This window comes from Amblyraja radiata, chromosome 28 (genome assembly GCF_010909765.2).
Source record: "Amblyraja radiata isolate CabotCenter1 chromosome 28, sAmbRad1.1.pri, whole genome shotgun sequence".
NCBI classification, from domain to species: Eukaryota; Metazoa; Chordata; class Chondrichthyes; order Rajiformes; family Rajidae; genus Amblyraja; species Amblyraja radiata.
Window position 1 is genome coordinate 16,423,541 of NC_045983.1, and position 23,584 is coordinate 16,447,124.

Genomic DNA, 23,584 nt, shown 5'->3' on the forward strand with positions numbered 1-23,584 from the left:
GGAGTTTTTGCTCTATTTAAATGAGTCCTCTCCCTCTCCCTCACCACACTATTGTAAGGAACCACCCTCTACAGTGATAATAGGAATACTTTATTGTCACATGTGACTAAGCACAGTGAGGTTCTTTGCTTGCATACACAATGTATACAAACAGCAGCCACCTACGGCGATTACAAAGCAGGCCGATTCCCCCTTTTATCCCTCCCCCAACAGTTCCCCCATGCCGGGTCCTCCATTGTCCTTTCCCTCTCCCCTCACGGCGGTCCTCCACGCTCTCACCGTCCATTGACCGCGGATCGATCCACGAGGAATCGCCGCCGCCACGAGGCTTCACCACCGCTGAGGCCCCATCGTCGCGAGGCTTCACACGCTGCCGCCGCCGATGCCTGACCCCTGTCGACGTCCCACTTTACGCCTCCGTGGTGCCGACCTGGGCTCCAGCCGCGGGCTATGTCAGTCGCTTCGCCCGACCCAGGCTTCTATCCACGAGGCCCCGGCCGAGCCCTGATGGAGCATCTCCCAACAGACCCTTCCTCTCCACCTCCAGCTTGACCAAACGGAATTGCCTCTTAAATGAGCCACCTTACACTCTGGTTAAAGGCAATGGCCCTTGCTGTGGTTAATGAGGCCCAGCCCCACCCTCCCCAAGCTCTGGTTAAAGGAGTTATTCCGGGTTCTGGCTTTCTTCTTGTTGCTACCACCAGGAAGCAGGTGTAACAGTCTGAGAACCATGGCCTCCAGGATCAAGAACAGCACCTTCCCATCAACCATCAAACTCTTGGACCTCATTGTACAACCCTAACCACAACCCTCCCTCAGCACCAATCTACTATGGACTTTGCACTATTAAAGTTTTGGTTTTAGTATTTGATTTTTAGCTTTAGAGATACAGGGTGGAAAGAGGCCCTTCGGCCCACCGAGGCTGTGCCAACCACGAACACACATACACTGGTTCTATCCTGCATACTAGGAATAACTTACAGGCCAATTAACCTACAAACCCGCACGTCTTTGGAATGTGGGAGGAATCCTGAGAACGCGGAGGAAACCCATGCGGTGACAGGGAGAATATACAAACTCGGTATAGACGGCACCTGAGGTCAGGATGGAACCTGGGTCTCTGGCGCAGTAAGGCAGCAACTCCATCGCTGCACCACTTTGTTGCCATCAACACTATTGCTCTCCATATTTTCACTTGCACTATCATGGTCTGGTTCTCCTTGAACAGTTGATAATTGACTGTATATTTGTTTGTTGTTCTTGCATTTTAAGCTGCAGCAAGGATGAATTTCATTGTTGTAATCTTCGTGCATGTGGTTCGAATCCAGGATCGCCAAACACACTTCTCCACAAACGACCAAGGGTTGTGCTAGGGCTCTGAAGACAAAAGTGAATTTTGCGAACATTGTGACGTTGATGTCCCTCGGTGCTGGGAGGAGGCTCCAGGGAGACAGCAGGGCTGTGGTACAACAACGGTGCTCTCTGTGTGGGCTTTTGCGTCTTCTCTCCTGGTGCTCCAGTTTCCTCCCACATCCCACACATGTTCGGGGTTGGTAGGTTAATTAGCCACTGTGGCTTGTGCCTAATTAAATGAGTGATAAAATGTGGAGGACGTTGATGGGAGTAGGAGGTATGATAAGTACGTGTGCAGATGAAATGAAAATTGGTGCTGTTTTGGATAACAAGGTTGTCACAGGATACAGCAAGATATAGATTAGCTGAAAAGCTGGGAGCAGTGTTGGTGGATTGATTTTAATCCCAACAAGCGCAAGATGATGCATTTTGGGAGGTCGAACAAAGGTGAATCGAAAAGTTGGGATGTGATGTCGCAACATTTCAAAACACTGGTTGGGCTGCACTTTAGTTTAGAGATACAGCGCGGAAACAGCAGCCCACCGAATCCACGCCGACCAGTGATCCCCGCACACTTACACTATCCTACACACACTAGGGACGATTTACATTTTTATACCAAACCAATTAACCTACAATCCAGTACGTTATTGGCGTGTGGGAGGAAACCGAAGAGCTCCGTGAAAACCCACACGATCACGGGGAGAACGTATAAACTCCATATAGATGGCACCTGTAGTCGGAATGGAACCCGGGCCTCTGGCGCTGTACGCACTGCAAGGCAGCAACTCTACCGCTGCGCTACCATGCTGCCCCTTGGAGTGTTGTGTGCAGTTTTGATCGTGTCACTCTGGTTATGCTGGAGAAAGTATGGAGGTGATTCACTCGGATGTTGTCCAGATTAGAGGACGTTAGTTAAAGGATGAGATTGAATATGCTGGGGTTCTTTTCCCTAGACTGAAGGAAGCTGAGGGGTGACCGAATAAAAATGCATACGTTTATAAGATGCATAGATCGGGTACATAGTTGAAATCTTTTCCCCATGATTAGAGTATCAAAAACAAGAGGGTGTAGTTTTAAGGTGAAAAGAAGAAGTTTTAATGGGGATCCAAGGTGCAATTTTTTACACAGGATGGTTGATTTCTGGAGCTCGCTGTCAGAGGAGGTGATGGAGTCAGATGCGATAAGGAGGGGTCACTGAATATCTCTGGCTAACAGGACTATTAAATCCAGGGCAATTTAAAATAATTTTATTAAGGATGTAAGAAAAGCTATGGAAATAACTCTTTGGGCTAATGGAATCAAGGGATATGGGGAAAATGCAGGAACGGGGTACTGATTTTGGATGATCAGCCATGATCATATTGAATGACGGTGCTGGCTCGAAGAGTTGAATGGCCTACTCCTCCTGCACCTATTTTCTATGTTTCTATCAAAGAATAGAGCCTATTAGTGACAACATTGGCAATCGGTGGTGGACGCTATGGTGAGGTCCTTTCATCAGTGTTCACAAGGAAAATTGACTTTGGTTGGAGGATTCAGCAAAGGGTCTCAAAATAGAGGCAGTACTGATGCCTTAACACAAAGTGCGGGATTAATACAGCGGGTCAGGCAGCTCTGTTAAGGGAATGGAAAGATAATGTTTCATGTCTGGACCCTTCTTTTGACTGGTCAGTCTGATGAACGCTCTGCCAGGGATGGTGGTGGAGGCAAATATGATAGTGGCATTTAAATGGCTTTTAGATAGGCACATAGATATGTAGGGAATGCAGAGTTATAGAAATGTTGCAGATGCAGGGATATATTTATCTTTAGAAATACATTTAAGAGAGCCAACCCATCAGCCTTAAAGCCCCATTCCCCTCTATCTGGGATATTCTTCTATTTATCCAATTTCCATTAGAAGTAACTGTTGAATTTATTTTTCCAGCTTGTTCAGCAATCTAGTTTACAACAGCTTGCAAAATGTTCCAAGCTTTGAGGAATTGAAATAAATCATTTTCTCTCAGGTCTAATGGGAATTTAACAATTGTGCATTTCACTGTGGATTTTAGCATCTGGACTGACTTTGGGGCCAGGGCAGTCACTGAATCAGGGTGGAGATTAGTTTGAGTGGGAGGGGTGAGGGCAGAAGTGAAGGACGAAAGGTTGATCAAGGTGCTGACCTTAGAGGGATTGCAGTCTAGATGTGTGCCAGCAGCCCAACCATGGCCATTCCTTAGACTGTATAGAGTCATACAGTGTGGAAACAGGCTCTTCAGCCCAACTTGCCCACATTGGCCAACATGTCCCAGCTACACTAGTCCCACTTGCCTGCACTTGGTCCATATCCCTCCAAACCTGTCCTATCCATGTACCTGTCTAACTGTTTCTTAAATGTTGGGATAGTCCCAACCTCAACTACCCCCTCTAGCAGCTTGTTCCGTACACCCACCACCCTTTGTGTGAAAAAGTTACCCCCCAATTACCCCTCTTTTTTTCCTTTCACCTTAAACCTATGTCCTTGGGTCCTCGATTCAACTACTCTGGGCAAGAGACTCTGTACATCTACCCGATCTATTCCTCTCATGATTCTATACACCTCCATAAGATCACCCCTCATCTTCCTGTGCAACCAACCTACTCAACATCTCCCTATAGCTCTGACCCTCTAGTCCTGGCAACATCCTCGTAAATCTTCTCTGAACCCTGTATGCTCTAACTTGCCCACCAGTTTTCAAAAGCATAATTGTGTGAAGAATGATGCAATTTGATGTGTGCCGATCGTGTTGGAACAGCATTGGGTAGCCAAGTCACATCTCACTCCATGATGAATACATTTCCATTTGCATTGGCAGAACTTTCTCGAAAATCGTGTCACACAATAGAATTTAACAGCCTTGCAGTTGTACCTCAATCACTCTTGACTCTGTTATTTCATTTGTAGTAGTTAAACCTAATCAGATGATAAAGAAGCATAAATTGTATAATAACTGACAACCACTTTACTCTCACTTGACTCCAAAATAAAAGATAATTTGTAAATACATTTACAGTAGTTAGTTGAGAAAATATCTGTCAGAATTAAATTAGCGCATCTGCGGTAACTGTTAATTATGTTCTTGGCGCAGATTTCTGATACTGGACTCAAATCACATCTTTTGGTTTCGTTAAAATTTTAGTGTGAATATCTTGTTTAATGAATTGAATGCATTTTAAGTATCCCATGATCATTTCTGATTTTGGGGGCCAATTTATTTGGGAATAGCATTCAACTAACAAAATCTGTTTGTACTGGAGTAAGTCAGTGTGAAGAAGGGTCCCGATCCAATACGTCTTTTTTCCATGTTCTCCAGAGATGTGGCCTGACCTGCTGAGTGACTCCAGCACTTTGTGTCCTTTTTAATATTCCACAATTTTTCATTTGAATGACTAAGAATCGAAAGAGTCAAATGAATCTATTGTTCAGTCGTTCAAAAGTTGGTGTTCAGTGGTGTTCATTCATTGCCAATAGGAGCAAATTGGTAGTAATTTATTAATTCTCATCCAATATGACTGCAAACTCAAAAATGGCAAAATTCCATAGCTGGTAGAATTGTTGCCTCACAGCACCAGAGTCCCAAATTCAATTCTGACCTCGGGTGCTGTCTGTGGGGAATTTGCACTTTCTCCCTGTGATCGAGTGGGTTACCTCCAGATGCTCTGGCCCCTTCCCACATCCCGGGTTTGTAGGTTAGTTGGCCCTCTGTAAAATTACGTCTAGTGAATTGTATAATAGCTTCCAGTAGAAGTTGATGGGAAAGTGGAGCAACATAGAACTTGTGTGAACGGGTGATCGATGGTCGGCATTGACTTGGTTGGCCAAAGAGCCAGTTTCCATTACGTATCTTTAACCTAAACAAAACTGTAGAGTTGATCCAGAGTTTCTGATAATTTATGAAAGTTGTTGGGACCTTGAAGAGTTTGGAATGAGCCCTGGACCAGAGATCCCTCTTCGCAGTCTGGAGATGAATGGTTTCAGGCCAGCCAAAGGGTTCTGAGTTGCTACGTCCAAATTGGCCCTGCCCCATTACTTTCCTTGCGAGAGCTGCCACACTTCCAACGTATTACTTTAAGTAAATACAAGCCAGTTCACTTTGATTTGTTGTATTCCAACATAATGTGCCGCCACCCTGGGACAGGATGTAGAAACCAATTAGCAACAAAATCTGTAAACATTGTCAGATAGGCTGGCAGTAAATCTGTGCTAATTCCATGGAAATTTATGACTGAAAAGCTTCAGCCAGCAAAATATCTTGATAAAAAAGAGGTAATTTGATCTTTGCAAAATCTCACCTGCCAGTTGCAGCGCAACAGGAGAATGAAGTGCCGGTACCGAAAGGCTCCAACCTCTGCCAGTATCCTCACTCATCCATTCGCTTATCGTGCCTCCATCCATCTGTTTTTCATTTTGTTGACCCACACAGCGCAGAGACTGTAAGAGGTTAGAAGACAGAAAGCCAATTCTTGTCTGCGGTCTATGAATAATTAAAGTGGCACTGAGCAAAGAGTGGTCAGCTGTCGTAGAACTTTGAACAGCCATAAAACATATTGCAGTTATCCTGTCACTTTTGCTTTCTGCCTACTATTTCAATGCCTTTGCATGTATGTGTGTGTGTGTGTGTGTGTGTGTGTGTGTGTGTGTGTGTGTGTGTGTGTGTGTGTGTGTGTGCGTGTGCATGCATCAATGCATATGCAAACCATGTGAATTATCCGTGTACATGAATAATAAATGGAAGTACGAGCAAAACACCAAGTGTTGGAGAATCTCAACGGGTCAGGCAGCATCTGTAGACGGAATGGACTGATGGTGTTTCTTGTTAGGAACCTTCTTCAATTCGTTCCCTCCACAGGTAATGCCTTATTGCCCGAGTTCCTCCAGCACTTTGTACTTTGCTCATGATTCTGGCATCTGCAGTTTCATATGTCACAAAGTAGCAGCAGGAGCTGTCCAATTGGCTCCTCACATCTGCCGCCCTCTCCCACGCCTCACTAAGGTCATGGCTGATCTTTCACCTCCACATTATATTCCTGCACTAACCCCATATCCTTTGATTCCCTAAATACCTAAAAATTCTTGATCTCAGCTTTGTATGTGGTTAGTGGCTTAGACCTCAATAGGGTCGGCAGCAGTGAATACAAAAGATTCTCCACCCTGTGAGTGAAGAAATGTCTGACAATGGGATCGATTCTGACCACGAGTGCTGCCTGTGTGGAGTTTGCACGTTCCCCCTCTAACCGCCTGGGTTTCCTGCGGGTTCACCGGGTTCCTCCCACTTCCCAAAGACGTGCAGTTTTTTAGGTTAATTGACCTCTGTTAAACCCCCGCCCCTCCAGTTTGTAGGCAATGTGATAATAGAACTAGTGTGAATGGGTGATCTATGGTTGTGGTGGGCTCGGTGGGCTGAAGGGCCTGTTTCCATGCTGTATCTCTAAACTAATCATTCAACAACCTCTGAAGGTACAGCATGCACTTTATGTCTTTTTGGTTATAGATTGATAAAGGTGATTGACAAGCAAATGTCTGATGTGTCTCCCTCACAATATTCCACATACATTGAAGTAAAGCAAAAATATATTGTGTGTTGCGAATCATGAGCATCTGTAAAGGGAATGGACTGATAGTGTTTCTGATTAGGGCCCTTGTTGGATTTGTTGGCAGAAGGATAGAATCCCAGCTGTAAAATACACTGCAGTACATGCCTGGAGGCTCTGACAGCAACTCCCAATCTCACAACCTCTCCCACCAAAAAGGACAGTTCAATGGAATACCATCACCCCCTGCACCCCAGAGGGTGCTCACCATTCTGACCTCATAAGATCATAAGAGGCAGGAGTAGAATTCAAAATCTTCTCCATCATTCACTCATGGCTGACCTGTCTCTCCCTCCTGAACCCATTCTCCTGTCTTCTCCCCTTACTAATCAACCCGTAATAATCAATGAAAATGTATATTGGAAATGTGTAGCCAATATCTATGCTGGATTTAAATCCTGGAACTCCCTTCCTAACAGCAGTGCCTTCACTAGAGGGTCTTCAATGAATGGTTATCAAAGGTGAATGAATGATACTTTAGTGTCACATGCACCGAGGATACCTAGGTACGGCAAAATGTTTTGTTTTGCATGCAACCCAGGCACTACACAAGTGTCGACACGTGCCTGCCGCCGACAATGTTACAAAGTACCCGAACAGTCCTATCCACCGCCTGCCGCCGCACGTGGCAGCAGGTACCCCCTCCCCTCCCTTCCCTCTCCCCGCCAGATCTCGGCGCTCCCCCACCCCCCGCCACCCCCGCCGGCTCAGCACCGACATCTCAAGAACAATTAGCGATTGCCAATACATAATGGCTTTGCCAGGAGCACCACCACCTTGAAAGTGAATAATTAAATAAAATCTTCGCTCAAGATTCCAGAGTTTACAGTCCTCCATTACGTGTAAGGTGTTTTACTATGAATACAGTGCCTGTGACTTGAGCAGTTGCCATAGCGACATTGCGGTCTGCCATTGATTTCTATTGGATGTTATTGGTCCTAATAATGTAAAAGAATATGGACAAAAACAGGTTAATAGTAGCCAGTCAAGAATTTGCAATATGTGGGCAAATCTTAATTTGACTGTGAACGTTTTATTTTGTTAAATTATTTATGTTCAAATAATTTTCTAGGAACATTCGCATATTATTGCTGTCGATTGAGTCCATGAGGTAGAAAGATCCCCTTGCCTGCTACATTATTTGACAATAATGCTGCTTGCTGGCACATCTTCACAGTGGCCTTTCCACCGTCCTTTTACAGCCCTCACTTTCCATCTGAACCTTCACACTGCCCTCCCTCCCTCCCTCCCTCCCTCCCGCACAACTTCACTTCCCCCGGTTCTTGGCACAACCGCAGATGTGGCCATGTCAGTAGGATGGTAGTGGGCGACTTGACTTCAGTATGGTTCCCAGCCTCCTGACCCTGCACATTCCTGCAAATGTTTTGCCCATTTTGGGTTCAATCCCTCTGGCATGATGGCGGAGTGGCTGAGTGAAGGGATCATTTACTGAGCGGAGATCTGTGTTTACAAAAAGCCCAAATAAGTATCCGCTGCATACACCAAACCCACAGCACATCAACGCCTCTACTTCCTTCGAAGGCTTAGGAAGTTCGGCATGTCCCCTACAACTCTCACCAACTTCTACAGATGCACCATAGAAAACATTTTATCAAGATGCATCACAGCTTGGTTTGGGAACAGCTCCATCCAAGACCGCAAGAAATTGCAGTGAATTATGGACGCAGCCCAGACCCATCACACAAACCAACCTCTCTTCTATTGACTCAATTTATATCTCACGCTTCCTCGGCAAGGCCAGCAGCATAATCAAGGACGAGTCGCACGCTGACCACTCCCTCTTCTCCCCCTCTCTCGTCAGGTCAAGAGGTATAGAGGTGCAAAAACACACATTCACATTCATGGACAGTTTCTTCCAAGCTATTATCAGGCAACCAAATCATCCCACCAACAATTCGTAAGCAGTCCTGAACTACTATCTACCTCTTTTGTGACCCTCAGACTATCCTTGATCGGACTTCGCTGGCTTCACCTTGCACTAAATGTTATTCCCTTATCATGTATCTACACACTGTAAATGGATCGATTGTAAACATGTATTCTCTTTCTGCTGTCTGTATAACTTGCAACAAAAACTTTTCACTGCACCTTGGTGCACGTGGCAATAAACTAAACTGAATTAAATTAAACTAATCTAAACTAAACATTGAGTAAAATTGCTAAACCAGTTCTGCTTGCTGTGGGTGGATGGCACCTGAAACTTGATTATGCCCACATTATCATTCACACCCAAGTCTGTGTTACCAGGGTGTCATTTCGAGGCTTTCCCGCAGCCTTCTCCGATCACAGGGAGGTACCATCCCGACACAGAGCCGAGCTACACATTGTACGCTGACGAGCTCCAGCTCCGTTTCCCCACCACTCCTATTAAACCGCTCTGCTGACTCTTGTGTTGTCACACTGCTCGTCTGATGCACTAAAAGCGCTAAAGATGGCGGCGCTGCCATAGCAGCTGCGGCTCGCCTGCAGTCTGTCTGTTTTTTTTTCTTTTTTTGTGTTGTTCTTTTGTCCTGTTTAGTTGATTTTTGGTTTATTATGTTGTGTATGTGGGGGGGGGGGGGTGGGGGTGGGGGGGAACACGTTTTTGGTCTCTTCCTTCAGGGGATGCGACTTCTTTTGTCGTATCCCCCGTCTCCGCCTGCGCCGAGGCCTAATGGCGGAGCTGGCGGCCTCGGAGCTGGGGCAGCGGCAGCGGCAACGGCGACCAGAACTTGGAGCTGGGACAACGGCAGCGGCAGCGGAAGCGACAGCGGTGGCCTGGCCTCGGAGCTGGGACAACGGCAGCAACCGCCCGGCATCAGAGCTGGGACGGCGGTGGCAGCGGCTGGGACGGCGGCGGCAGCGGCAGTGGCAGCGGCAGCGGCCGCCTGGCCTCGGAGTTGGGGCGACGGCAGCGGCGACCTGGCCTCGGAGCGGGGACAGCGACAGCGGCGGCCTGGCCTCGGAGCGGGGGCAGTGGCAGCGGCCACACGGCATCGGAGCTGGAGCAGCGGCAGCGGCGACCTGGCCTCGGAGCTGGGACAGCAGCGAACGGAACTCGGAGCTGGGGCAATTTCCGGCGGCAGCGGCCACTCGACCCGACCGCGGGCCCAGTGGACGACAGCGGCGGCTGGGACAGCGGCAGCGGCCTCGGCGCAGAGGGAGAATAAGAAGGGATGAGACAAAGACTTAAGACTTTTGCCTTCCACCACAGTGATGAGGTGCCTGATGAACTCACTGTGGTGGATGTTAATTTGTGTTTATTGTGTGTTTTGTCATTTTTACTATAAGTAGGACTGCAAGGCAACAACATTTCGTTCAGACCGCAAGGTCTGAATGACAATAAAGGCTACTTGTTACTTGTTACTTGTTACTTGATATTTAGTGGGGATGATACCTTCTATTTTGTTCTATTTCAACATTAAGAAGTCTGCAGCCATTGCCTTGATCAAGAAACAACGTGCTGGAGGAACTCAGCGGCACAGGCAGCATCTGTGGCCGGGATAGACAGATGTCCTTTCGGGTCAGGACTCCCTTTCAGACTGATGGAGGAAGGGGAAGGAAGTTGGAAAAGAGATGCGCTGGTGGGGCAAAGCCTGGCAAGCGATAGGTGGACATAGGTGAGGTGGGTTGATCGGCAAATGGGTGCAGTCAGCTTCTCTCCACATTCGCCCTTCAGGCCTATCCTGGCCAGCTGGTTTGCAGTCACAAGTTATAGGAGTAGAATTAGGCCATTTGGCCCATCGAGTCTACTTCATTTACACATTCAATCCTGTCTCCTATACCTCATCAAAAACAGTTATATCCAAAGTTTATTTATTTTCCTTTCCTGAACTTTTCTTTGTCTTAAGATCGTCCTGATGATGTTTGTTACATTATTTGTGGGACCAAGGAACCAAGGCGACAAACTCAATGGAAAGAGTCTGTTTGGACTCGAGAGCTTAATTTTTAATCCCAAATATGTTTGTGTGAGTGACAAAGAGAGGTGGTGTGTTCAGCCGTGAGTGAATGTGCGTTTGTGCATGCATGGTCACATGTATAGTGCATGTATGATGAATGTGCATGTTTGTGCATACACACACACCAATCTGTACGTGAGTGCGTGCGTGTTTACGCATGTGTGTTTGTGTCCGGGTAAAGTTCCAGTGAGCGTCTGCGTGTCTGTGTTGAATTGTGTACAATGACTCAGTTCGGTCAGGCCATTCACCGGGTGAGACCATGCTGGTTTATGGTCCAAATGTGCTTCCTACTGCTCTAATTATCACATTTTCCCTCAATACATTTTTTCATGCCTTTCTCTCTTACAAATTTCCCCTGCTTATTATATCCAGCCTGTTCACTTCAACCACCACACGTGGGAGGGAATTCCATATTCTCTTCACTGAATATAGACAGTTTTTCCTGAAATCTCTATTGCATTTATTCGTGCCAGGCTTTTATTGATGACTCTTGGTCTTCAACTCCCCCACAAGTGGAAACAACTTCACACCTACTCTCCCAAGCTTCCTCTATGAGATCATCCCTTGTCCTTAACTATTCCAGAGAAAGGTGACTCAGCCTTCTTTGGCTCTTATGTGTGTGGATGTGTGTGAGAGAGAAACTGTGTGTGTGTAAGAGGAAAAGAGTGTGTGTGTGTGAAAGTGTGTGTGTAGGTGCTTGCATGTGAAGTGAAATGACAGCTGTATAGTCTGAAGAAGGGTTTCGGCCCAAAACGTCGCCTATTTCCTTCGCTCCATAGATGCTGCTGCACCCACTGAGTTTCCCCAGCAATTTTGTGTACCTTCGATATTCCAGCATTTGCAGTTCCTTTTTGACAGCTGTATAGTTGGGTTCATCACCCTGCACCACACCGACTCTGTCTAAAACCCATGGTCAAGCTGAGACCTCATTACTGCTCATGGGCAAGTTAAACCCTACACAGGCTTGGTCAGCTGCCTGGATGGTGCATCCCTGAACTTTAATAACTTTTCATTTCTTGCAGTGTAAGCCTCCCCTCCCACCCCGTTTGAAAGCAAAAACCTCCCTTTTGAACTTTTTTGTTTAGTATTTTTGTCTTTTATTGCTAGTCTTTTGTTAATCACGCTTATTATATTTTAAATGTACTGCTTAAGCAAACTTGAAAGTAAGACCAGAATACAAGGGACAACAGCACTGGAATGTGCCCATAGCACAAGCATCCATGTCGCGGGGCTGGAAACTGGAAGTAACCTGAGCTAATTCTGCTACCACCATCATCTATTGCGACAAGTGATGACTTCCACTGATTGGCGCCGCTGGACGGACGATGACAGCGAGGTCAAGATGCACTGGAATATATTAGCCTGGAAGTTTGTCCTGGAGGCAAGTTTCCTCCAGCACTGCATTGCATGCGAGGGCTTCGGATCTCCGGCTGCGGGAGCTTGGACAAATTTTATTTTATGTGGCTGTGTGTCTTGGTGCTTTTCACTTAGTACGTCTGTATGATAATTCAAATTTCACTGTACCTTAATTGGTACATGTGACGATAAACTGACCTTGAAACCTTGAATTTCACACTTGTTGACAACATTGGCTAACAAGCAAAAGAACTGACTGCTGGATGATCTCAGCAGGACAGGGAGTATCTGGAGATATATCTGCCACGTTCAATCTTGGGGAACTGCTGCTAACCAGCAGCCGTCCGTTTAACTCACTTTTTTTTGTTGAGTTTTTAGTAAGTCCTGTCCTTTGTCTGTTGGAGAATGGACTTTTTAATGTGGGGGGAAGGAGGTAATTATACTTCTAGGTCCCTACCTGGTCGGTGAGGCAGCTTTTTCTTCGGGCTGCCCCGTCGACCCGTCCTCGTGGCCTACCAGCGGGCGTGGAGCGCCGATTCCTGGCGGGGACCGCCCAGCACCTTGGCTTCGGTGGCGGCACAGCGCTGGAGCGCTATCGCGGAGCGGTGCGGGTAATGCCTTGCCTGGGTCGCCGTGCTGGATCGACGCGCTGGAGCTCTGGTGAGCTGTGACCGCCGAGATCAACACCTCCGGGCAGAGCGGAGCGGGCGGCGCCGACTTTAACATCGGGAGCCTGGGAGCTCCAAACCGGCGCGGCCTTGTCGGCTTCGGAAGCCGCGGTCCCCAGTCAGGAAGCGGCCGTTCCAGGTGGCCCAGCCGCTGTGAGGACTCTCCCGACGCCGGGGCAACAGCACCCGGTGAGAACGGCCAGGAACATCGGGCCTCCGTAGAGGCAATAGCGGTGGCCTCAATAGGCCTGACTTTGGGTGAGCTGGGGATGGGGACTGGGCATTGTGCCTTCCCCCACAGTGGTAACCATTGTGGGGGGATGATTTTTTTGTGTGTAAGTAAACATGTTAGTCTGTGTCCAAGATGGCTGTCGGAAGGGAGAGTGGACGCTGGCGCGCTTTAGCTGCCGCTGCTCTCTCTTCACATTGTGTTTTTGATTATTTGTCTTTCGATTGAATTCTGTTTTTAATTTGTGTTTTGGTGATGTCTTTATTATTTATTTTATTCCGATTATATGTTTTATTATTCTTGTTAATCTCTGTAAGGTGTCCTTGAGATTTTTGAAAGGCGCCCAAAAATAAAATGTATTATTATTATTATTATTATATATCGACTATTGATATTTTGGGTTGTGTCTCTTCTTCTGACGGATGAAGAAGGTCCTGACCTGAAACGTTATCTATCTAATTATTGGCTCAAGATTTCAGCTTCTGCAGTCCCTTTGGTCTACAAGCAAAGCCATGTGATGTAATGGATACCTTAAGATGCATTTTACGCCATGGTTAGCAGATTGAAGGGGAGATACGATCATAACTCGCTTGGTTAGTTTTCTTTAATATATTGTAGCTTATTTTGAACAAACATGCTTTAGGCAGCTGTAGCTTGCCTGATTCTCATTCACATGTTGTGATAGTTGCCCCTATTAGCTTCAAGGCTTCTAACATTCTTGGCATTAACACCGAGGTAGGACCTTTGAGCAAGTCTCGGCATAAACTTGTGCAGAAGTGAAGCAATCTATCCCATTGCTGAATTATTCTGCTTTATGAATATTTAATGTCCAAGAAATAAAATCAGCTTAAGACCCTGTGTTTTGCTGTTCCTACTCAAAATCTTATTTTAAGACAGAGGATGGTTCCAAAATCTCTTTTTAATTGTTAGTGAAATGAAAACTCACAAAAGTAAAATCGAAATTTACGATTAGAAACCCTCTAATCGTGGCAGCATTCTGCTTATATTGTCAAATGATAGGTTGCAAATTGCATCTGATAATTTGCAAATCTTGACATATTAATTTAAAAAGCTTATAAATGTGCATGAAAGATGGATCTACATTGATGTTCTTACATCATTTTTTTTAATAGAAACTCATTTTAAAATGCAAATTTATTTTGAGGTAACTCCTCACCCTTGTGCATTTCAACTGTTTTCCTTTATTTTTCTTCAATATCTCACCAGAACTGTAAAACTGAAAGATAAGTCAATAATTTCAAAGGCCTTCATGTTTTTACTTGTAACCTTAATGTTATTAAAATGTAGCAAGGAAATAATCAGCTGTATTCCTTGACAGTAGTTCAACTCGCACAGGCATAATTAAGATAATTTTCGTGTCTGCTGGAGAAATCCATTATCAGCCTAACAACAGAGTAGGCCATGGGCTCATGATGAGGGGGACGTTCCACAGTGTGTGTGGGACAGTGAATGAGTTCAAGCACATTAAATTGTATGGTGGAAAAACGGTTCCGAGTTGTGGAGGTCTGTGCGACTACTTGCTCTGAGACAGCACTCAGCATCGTGCCCCTGGGATGGGTGACTGCCCAACTTGCCACGTGTGCCACTCGGAGCCATTGCTCCAAATCTATCTGCCCCAGATCCATATGGCTGGTTCTGCTGCCCAAGGTGGGGTGAAAGGTAAGGAGTAAGGGAACCCTACCTCTGTTCTGTCTGTGGGGAGGTGGGAAGAGAGTGGAAGTATGGACAAAAGTATGGAGAACTGGGTGAGGGCTCCATCAACCACAGTGAAGGGGAAGCAGTGTTTGCTGATAAAGAGGCAGCATGGTGGCGCAGCAGTAGATCCTGCTGCCTTACAGTGCCAGAGACCCAGCTTCGATCCCGACCACGGGTGCTGTCTGTGTGGTTTCCGCATTCTTCCTGCGACCACACAGGTTTTCTCTGAGCTCTGGTTCCCTACCACACTTCAAAGATCTGCTGGTTTATAGGTTCATTGGCTTCTGCAAATTGTCCCTAGTGTGTAGGATAGAACCAGTGTACAGGTGATCGTCGGTCGGCACTGACTTGGTGGGCTGAAGGGCCTGTTTCCATGCTGTTTTTTTTAACTAATAGCAATGGGTTCGTGGAGCAAGGTAATCAGGAGCTGCAGCTGTGCCATAGAATAACGGAGTCGCCTAGTCTGGAAACGAATCCTTTGGGCCCCAACTTCCCATCAACTTCCCAGAAAAATTACATCACTTACCTACCACCAGGGACAAGTTACAGCGGCCAATTAAGCTACCAGCTTGCAAGTCCTTGTGATGTGGTAGTAAACTGGAGCACCTTTGTTTAGTTTGGAGATACAGCGCGGAAACAGGCCCATCAAGTCTGTGCTGACCAGCGATCGCCGCACATTAACACTATCCTACACTCACTATGGACAATTTACAATTATACCGAGCCAATTAACCTACAAGCCTGTGCATCTTTTAGAGTGTGCGAGGAAACAGGAGATCCCGGAGACAACGCAGGCAGGTCACAGGGTGAAGGTACAAACTCCATACAGACAGCACCCGTGGGCAGGATCGAACCTGGGGCTCTGGCGCTGTAAGGCAGCAACTCTACTGCTGCGTCACCTGGGGAAGATCCACAGAGTCACAAGGAAAACGAGCAAACTCCACACGGACGGCGCCCGAGGTCAGGATCGAATCCACGCTTCTGGAGCTGTGAGGCAGCAGCTCTAACATCAAGCAGAGAGGGGAGGGGGAGAGAGGTGTGGGGGGGGGGGGGGGGGGGGAGATGGGGTACCACCTCCAGTTTAAATTCCATTTGGAATATTTTGGAGGACCAAGAAACCAAGAAAACCAAGAAAGCAACTCCCACAGGCGGCACTGTGGCACTCCCAGCTGCACTCCCTGTCAAAGCAGTCAAGGGCTTTGTCTCAGTGCTGCTGCTGGCTGTGCTGGCGGGCGGGCGGACTGGTGAAGTTGTTGGACTGGAGATTATTTTGCATTGCACCACAATGTGTGGAATTCACTCTCACATCAAACACGTCTTTTCAGATCCGGGCTGCGCACTTTGAAGAATGTGACGCTGAAGCACAAAGTCTGCTGGCGAACACAATGTTTCAGGTAGAGGGCTGAATACACCTGGATGTCTGAAAAAAGTGTCTCGACCCGAAACGTCACCTATTTTCTCCATGATGCTGAACCTGACCCGCTGAGTTACTCCAGCTTTTTGTGTCTATCTTTGGTATAAACCAGTATCAGCAGTTCATTATTATTACTGACATTGAATGTCTGATTCCTATTTATAGACCATTGCTCCACCTTCAACACCCTAATCCCGACCAAACCAATCTCCAGACAGACCCCTGGAGTTAGGAGTCAGTACCCGCTCCCATTGTGACCAATTCCCAATGAAATGTCAGTGTAAGTATAATGCTCCTTACGATGGAGCTAATGTAAGCTGATGGCCTCTTGTGATGAGGAATGTATGATGCTTGTCTACATTTTTCATGGCAAATGCTGTCTGAGGACCATTCTCTCCGGAAGCAAGAGACTCCGTTTTACAATTAGAACTGGGCAATTAAGGACCGAAAATAGAGATGGCATCTTCACATAAAGCATCATGGTGATCTGGAACCTTATCTCCAGAGGCTGGTGGTGCCGGGAATTGCCTCAACTTCAAGTCAAGTTAACTTTAGTCAAGTCAAATGGACAATAAAGTGGGGGTAGAGTATGAGAGGACTCCCCCAAAACACAGAAGCTGGAATCCTGAGCTAAAAACGAAGTGCTGAAAGAACTCAACAGGCCAGATGGCATCTCAGGAGGGAAATGGATGGATGTTTAGGAGAATCAAGGAACTGCAGATGCAGGTTTACAAAAAAAGAGACAAAGTGCTGGAAGTACCTCAGTGGGCCAGTCAGCATCTATGGAGAACACTGATAGGTGACGCTTCGGGTCGGGACATCTCTTGATTAGGGTCAGGACCCTTTTTTTAGACTGATATACAGCGCAGTGAGGTACAAGTACGATGGAAATCTTGCAAGAAAATTCAGACTTTCATGCCTGAGAAGTTTAGTTGTCTTTTGCATAATAGAGTCAGGAGATTTGGGGTTAAGGTACAGTTCAGTCAGGGCCTGAACTGAATGTTGCAACTAATCCGGGGACCATGCATTCTTATAGTTCCCCATCACAAGCAGGCCTGAGGCACCTGGGACATTGTCTCCTCTAAGGGTAGGTGTGACACGGGGGTGGCTGCACGTGGTGCTATTGGATGAAAGCCACGGGCATAGCAGGAGCATTGGAAGCTTTTGGTTTGTGTCAACAAGACACAGCAGGAACTGGACCAAGAGAGCGTTAGATTTAACTCTTAGGGCTAAAGGAATCAAGGGATATGGGGAAAAAGCAGGAACGGGGTACTGATTTTAGATGATCAGCCATGATCATATTGAATGGCAGTGCTGGCTCGAAGGGCCGAATGGCCTACTGCACCCATTCTTCTATGTTTCTATGTTCTATGAAACAGAGAAGGTTCACTTGGGCATGCTCGTCATTTAAATATATCGGAAATGACATTGTTACTGAGCTTAATTTCTCTTGGGGCTGATCACTGAAGAACAGCGATTATTCTCAATAGGCAGAGACCATTACTGCACATTCAGCCGGCGGTAAATTTTAAAGGATGTTTTTAATTGAACTGTAATCCATTTGTACGCGAGGAGCTGAAGACTGATTAGTGCCTTCACGAGCTAACAGATCTTGTGTGTTTGATTATTCTACCAGCTGGAGAATAAGCCCGGTAAGATCTTAAACTCAAGGTCATTAGAATACTTTGCAATTCCCGACTTCATCTCTTCATGGCAATATCACGTCGAAGGCTTTAGGAAATACGTTGCATTTATCGTGGCATTGACAGCGCCGTGCAGATAGAAATTGCAATGCAAAGTTACTGTCAGCAGATAACACTTGTAATTAGCTGGAGTCACAGTTGCTAGGTATTCTCATCTTTGTCACAAGCACAATTTAGACGGTAATACTGGAGATATTCCTTTCCATTTGGATGCAGCAGGGCTGTTCCGTCTGCAAGATGCTGTTACAATTAGCAGAGCGTGCACAGAGCTTCGATTATTCAGTCCATGGATGCTTTTCCCTGCCTTCTAATAACTCATTTAATCCTCAATGTGTAAGCTTCTTTCATTCCAGAAAGGTTCTCAGCAAACATTTCTGTATGTGATGACTGATTATCATCATGGATTGTCTTAATTGTTCAATTTCACTCGCTCTTTGCAGTCAGTCTCCCTGTGTGGGCTCACCAGGATTTTAACATCTTTTCACAGTTTTTGAATTCTATTCTTCTGGGTATTAAGCCTAATGAATTGTTGTTTTTAATTATGGCATTATTACATTTTTTTTCTTCAATAAATGATGTTTCTGTATGGCTGGGTCGCACTGCTCATAAATTTCATGTGAACCTCTTGAATTTGCAACAGCAAGAGTGTGGTTGAATGCATGTGTATTTATTATTGGTACCAGACTGTTAAATCACAGTAAGGCAGCAGCTTCAACGATCAGAAATAACGACAGCACATCTGGCTGGGGAAACCTCTCTGTCTGGCCACATGTCTGCTGGCATCAGGAGGGAGGTGTAGTATGTACGGCCCGTTCAGCAAGCAATGATCTGTGATATTCCGGACTATTTTAACTCTTTGCCTCCTCCACCTGACGCAACACTGGAGGTGGAGATGCCATTGGGGGTTGGAATTCTTCTTAGCATTCTAACTGGGTACCTAGTGGGAACCTCTTTGTGGTGGGGGTGGGGGCAACCATTTAGCTGTGAAAAGCTTGGGTTCAAAGTAACTTTGAAAAACGGCCCTAAGACATTGGGTTTTAGTCAGCATCCTCTGTCGCTACTGACATTGGCACTTCCGTGTGAAAAACTGGAAAGGTCTTTGATGGGAGCAGACCCTTTGACCCAATATATTTATTTTATATTTCTGCTGAGTTACTACAGTACTTGTACTTTACTCAAGTTTCCTGTATCTACAGTTCCTTGTGTCTCTGTTTTTCTTCTGTTATTCCATATCTTGATGACTTTTTTCAGGGTGTAAAGTTAAAAGCTCTTACTTAATTTAGCTCTTCAAACCCATGGAATCCCTTTTGAGATTTCAACACTGGGCCAGGCTTAACAAATATTCTGCTGCAAATGTACTAAACTCTGCATCTTTAATCTTTAAATTTAGGACTGATTCAAGTGAGTTGGTCTTGAAATGGATGTCCACTCAGCATAGTTCAACTTTCATCTAAAAAAAAGTGCATTTATTTAGTATTTTTAATATTGACTAACATCACGTGATTCATTGAGGTGTAAGTAGACAAACAATGTAAACTTATATTAAATGCCTCTACTAATGAAAGCAAATGTATCATTCACTTTCTTTACCACCCCAGTGTAGAAGCCTTTAGGTAAAGAGAAAGGTAGTGGGACTAACTTAACTAGAGACTTAAAAGCTACAAATAGCTCCTCCTGTGTTATATAAAATAATGACAATTCCCTGAAGTAGATTGTAGTTAGGTAGATGTTGTAGAATGTTTCAGAATAAAGGGTAGGCCATTTAGGACTGAGATGAGGATTTTTTTTTTAACCCAGACAGTTGAGAATCTGTAGAAGGCAGTGGAGGCCAATTCACTGGATGTTTCAAGAGAGAGTTAGATTTAGCTCTTAGGGCAAAAGGAACCAAAGGATATGGTGTAAAAGCAGGAATGGGGGTACTGATTTTGGATGATCTGCCATGATCATATTGAATGGCGGTGCTGGCTCGAAGGCCGAATGGCCTACTCCTGCACCTATTTTCTATGTTTCGATGTTTCTAATATGTTCTTGTCCAAATTCCTTATTTCCCATTCTAATTGTTTCTTTATTTCAGCTCTTCAGGACGTGGGATATCTATTAAGAAAGAGAATCTCATGAGATTTGCAGTGGTTTCCATCTGCTGGGTTCGAGAAACGTGGTGATGTCAGCGGCAGAAAGGAGCTGCGGGCGCAAGGGCATGGAGACGGACATCGCTGGAGATCCTCAGCAGGAAGACCTGGCTCTGCAAGTGGCTGCCGTGCAGGTCTCCGAGGAATCTGCTTCCGCCAACATGGACAGTGGCAAGCAGCCCTCGGAAGTCAAGGATCTGGGCCGAGCAAAGGAGGGAGAAGATGCTCAAACAAACGGAGTGGGTCACCCCGCTGAGGACTCTGCCAGCACCCACGGGAGCGCGTGCAGCGTGGCAAAGAAAGGAGGCCCGAGGCCCAAGCTCTCCAACAGGAAGCTGTCACTGCAAGAACGTTCCTCCGGAAACAGCCTCTCTGCCCGTGGGGACCTACCCAGCTATGGTCACTACGCAACAGGACCACCGTCGTCAGGCAGGCGGCCAACGTCTGATTCCAGCCGGGTCAATATGGGTGACTCCCAGGTGAGTTAATCCCCTAATTGAAACCCTGAGCCGCTCGCATCCAAAATAAAACACCATCCGCTGTTTGGAATTAGTTGCAGATTTTTGGCTATTGACATTAGTGGAAGAGGAGGAGACTCAAAAGATTTTATCACCTGTTAGGAGATGTTGGTGGCAAAATATTCCCGTCTTTAAACTTCAAGGGGGATCTGGTGCAGTTAGGGATATAATTGTTATTGAATAATATTCTGAAGATGGGTCTCGACTCGGAACGCCACCCATTTGTTCTCACCAGAGATACTGCCTGTCCTGCTGAGTTATTTTGTGTGTATCTTAATTGGTTCATTTGGGGTTGTTTTAAATGTCATGGATAGAATTTGATCATTTTGTACATAGGTCAACAGTGTGATTGCTAAGTTCTGGACTACGTTTGGTGCTACAGACAGATCAACCCTTCATTCCATTGTGCAATAGTTTCCTGCCCGTGATTTAATGTTGGTGCCAATCCGTTTGGAGCACAGTGTTGCCAAACTCAGGGATGTTATTCCCTGTGTACAAGAGGGAGGGAGGTTAAAGGGAAAGGGGCTAGTAGATTAGTTATCTTAAATTGGACAATTCTACCCCCGCCCTACCACCACCAGTCTGAAGCTAATTCTATCCATGTTCTCCAGAGATGCTGCCTGACCTGCCGAGTTACTCCAGCACCTTGTATCTTTTTTTAATGGTTAAATGGAGGAACGTAGAAACATACAAACATAGAAAATAGGTGCAGGAGTCGGCCATTCGGCCCGTCGAGCCAGCACTGCCATTCAATATCATCATGGCTGATCATCCCGAATCAGTACCTGAGGTCTGATATCCGTCCTTGCGGATGGCAATACACCGTGCCACATACAGAGAGGATCATGCCAAGAGCACTACCTGCTGCAGGACGAGAACTATTTATTTCTGCCAGCGGCAATCCACTATAGTTGTGGATAATTACATGCAAATGATCAACAGATTATAACGTTGGTGGTTCGTTTCAGTTGCAGGTTTGTAACCATGGTTGTTTGACATTCTGGTCTTTTGTTGATTTTGTGTGAACCAATCTATCTATTTGTGGGAACCACGGCCACTCCCTTAACAATTGTCTGGTTGTGCTTCCACTAGCAGTGTCGATAACACATTCTGCCAGGGACTGCAGGATCAGTCAGCAGCAGAATGTGTTATTGACACTGCTACAACTTCATAAGAAGCAGAGAGCTGCTGCCTTGCAGCGCCAGAAACCCGGGTTCAATCCTGACCACAGGTGCTAACTGTGCAGAGTTTGTACGCCTTCCCAGTGACAACTTAGGTTTTCTCCGGATGCTCCGGTTTCATCCCACATTCTAAAGACATGCAGATTTGTAGGCTGCTGTAAATTGCTCCAAGTGTGTAGGACATAGAACTAGTGTATGGGTGACCGATGATGGTCAGCGTGGATTTGGTGGGCCGAAGGGACCGTTTCCACACTGTATCTCTAAACTAAAGACAGACTTAAATAATGGAAAGGATAACTGAAGCAGGTGTCATTGTGAACTCTTTGCAAATCTCGCATTGTACGTGCAATATCATGAGAGGCAATGCTTTTACTGATGATTCCACTTTTCTGACTGAGTTGTTGTACACACTATTGGAGCAACATTTTGCTGTTATAGCTGTGATTTCATGCATTGTCATCATTTTGAGGATTACATTTACACTTGCTATATAGAGGGTGGGTTGTAGGCACCACATGGTGAAGATTTGTTGAGGTCCAGTGTCACATTCACCAAAGGGTGCAGAGAATGTTCTGGAGTTCACAATTCACAACTCAGTTCATCGGTTGATACGGGAGACTGCGTCTGTTGATACAAAAGGCACAACGCCTTTTGTCACTGTGATTGCAAAATCCAAGAGGACTAAAGTAAATGTTTACATGCTGCGTTGAGGTTGTTTCTCTCTCTTCTACATTTAAGAGCTATTGTTGTTTGTCCCTGATTCTTGAGTAAGACCACAACATCCAGTCTACCATGTTATCGCATGCAGAGAAGTGGCTGATGAGACCGATCTGGGCTTGAAAGTTCCTTCCACACAGGTGACAGAGGTGTAGAGACGCTGTCGTTGATGATGTGCTTGATGTTATACATTTCCTCTTTGCTTCCACTGTCCTAACTTCCTCATATGAGCGAGCATCACTTTTTGTGCCGGACAACCAAACAGGATGAGGCGTAAACTAAAGAGCAGAGGCCTTGCCTACTCAAACGTTGCTCATATGACACATCCAGCATGCCGGCAAGCAATCTAATGAAGCTTTGCTGCACTCCCTTGATAGCAACCAAAAACGGACACAAAGTGCTGGAGTAACTCAACGGGTCAGGCAGTATCTCTGGAGAACATGCATAGGTGGCATTTTGGGGGTTGGGACTTCTTCTGTCTGAAGAAATACCCTTTATCCCTGCACCTGTCCACTGTGGATGGCTTGATTCTAATCATGTATAGTCTTCTTGTTGACAGGATAGCACATAACAAAAAAGCTTTTTACTGCACCTCAGTGCACATGACATTAATAAATGAAACTAAACCAAATAAAGTTTCCCACCCGAAACGTCACCTATCCATGTTCTCCGGGGATGCAGCCTGACCTGCAGTTACTCCAACACTTTGTGTCTTTTTTTATATTATTTTTGAATGAGGTGTCCAAGATAACGGTCCTATTGTGGTCTCATCCTAGTTGTGGGACCACACCTTTACTCTTGACCTCAAATCCCCTTATGCATTTTAAGGCTAACATACAAAGTGACTTCGTAACACCTGCCGGTTAGCTTTGGACACCCAGTCCAAGGGCCCCGGTTCTCTGTCAACATCATCATTATCCAATTGTCACTGCTTAAAAAAATATGGGTGCTGTAACTCACAATAGTGTACTCGGAATTGTCAGATTAATGCATCCCTGCTCTGTCTTCCACAAATGCAACACAGTTTG

At 45.8% G+C, this 23,584-nt stretch overlaps 1 protein-coding gene across 3 annotated transcripts in view; it reads left to right on the plus strand.

Moving 5' to 3' along the window:
* Positions 1-23,584, plus strand: part of camkk1 (calcium/calmodulin dependent protein kinase kinase 1) — a 125,413-nt gene that overhangs the window by 34,698 nt on the left and 67,131 nt on the right. For all 3 annotated transcript variants that reach the window (XM_033045922.1, XM_033045924.1, XM_033045923.1), the window contains one exon: positions 20,086-20,619. In XM_033045922.1, coding sequence (XP_032901813.1) covers positions 20,173-20,619 — 447 coding nt within the window. In that variant the 5' untranslated portion in view covers positions 20,086-20,172. The remainder of the gene's footprint in view (positions 1-20,085; positions 20,620-23,584) is intronic.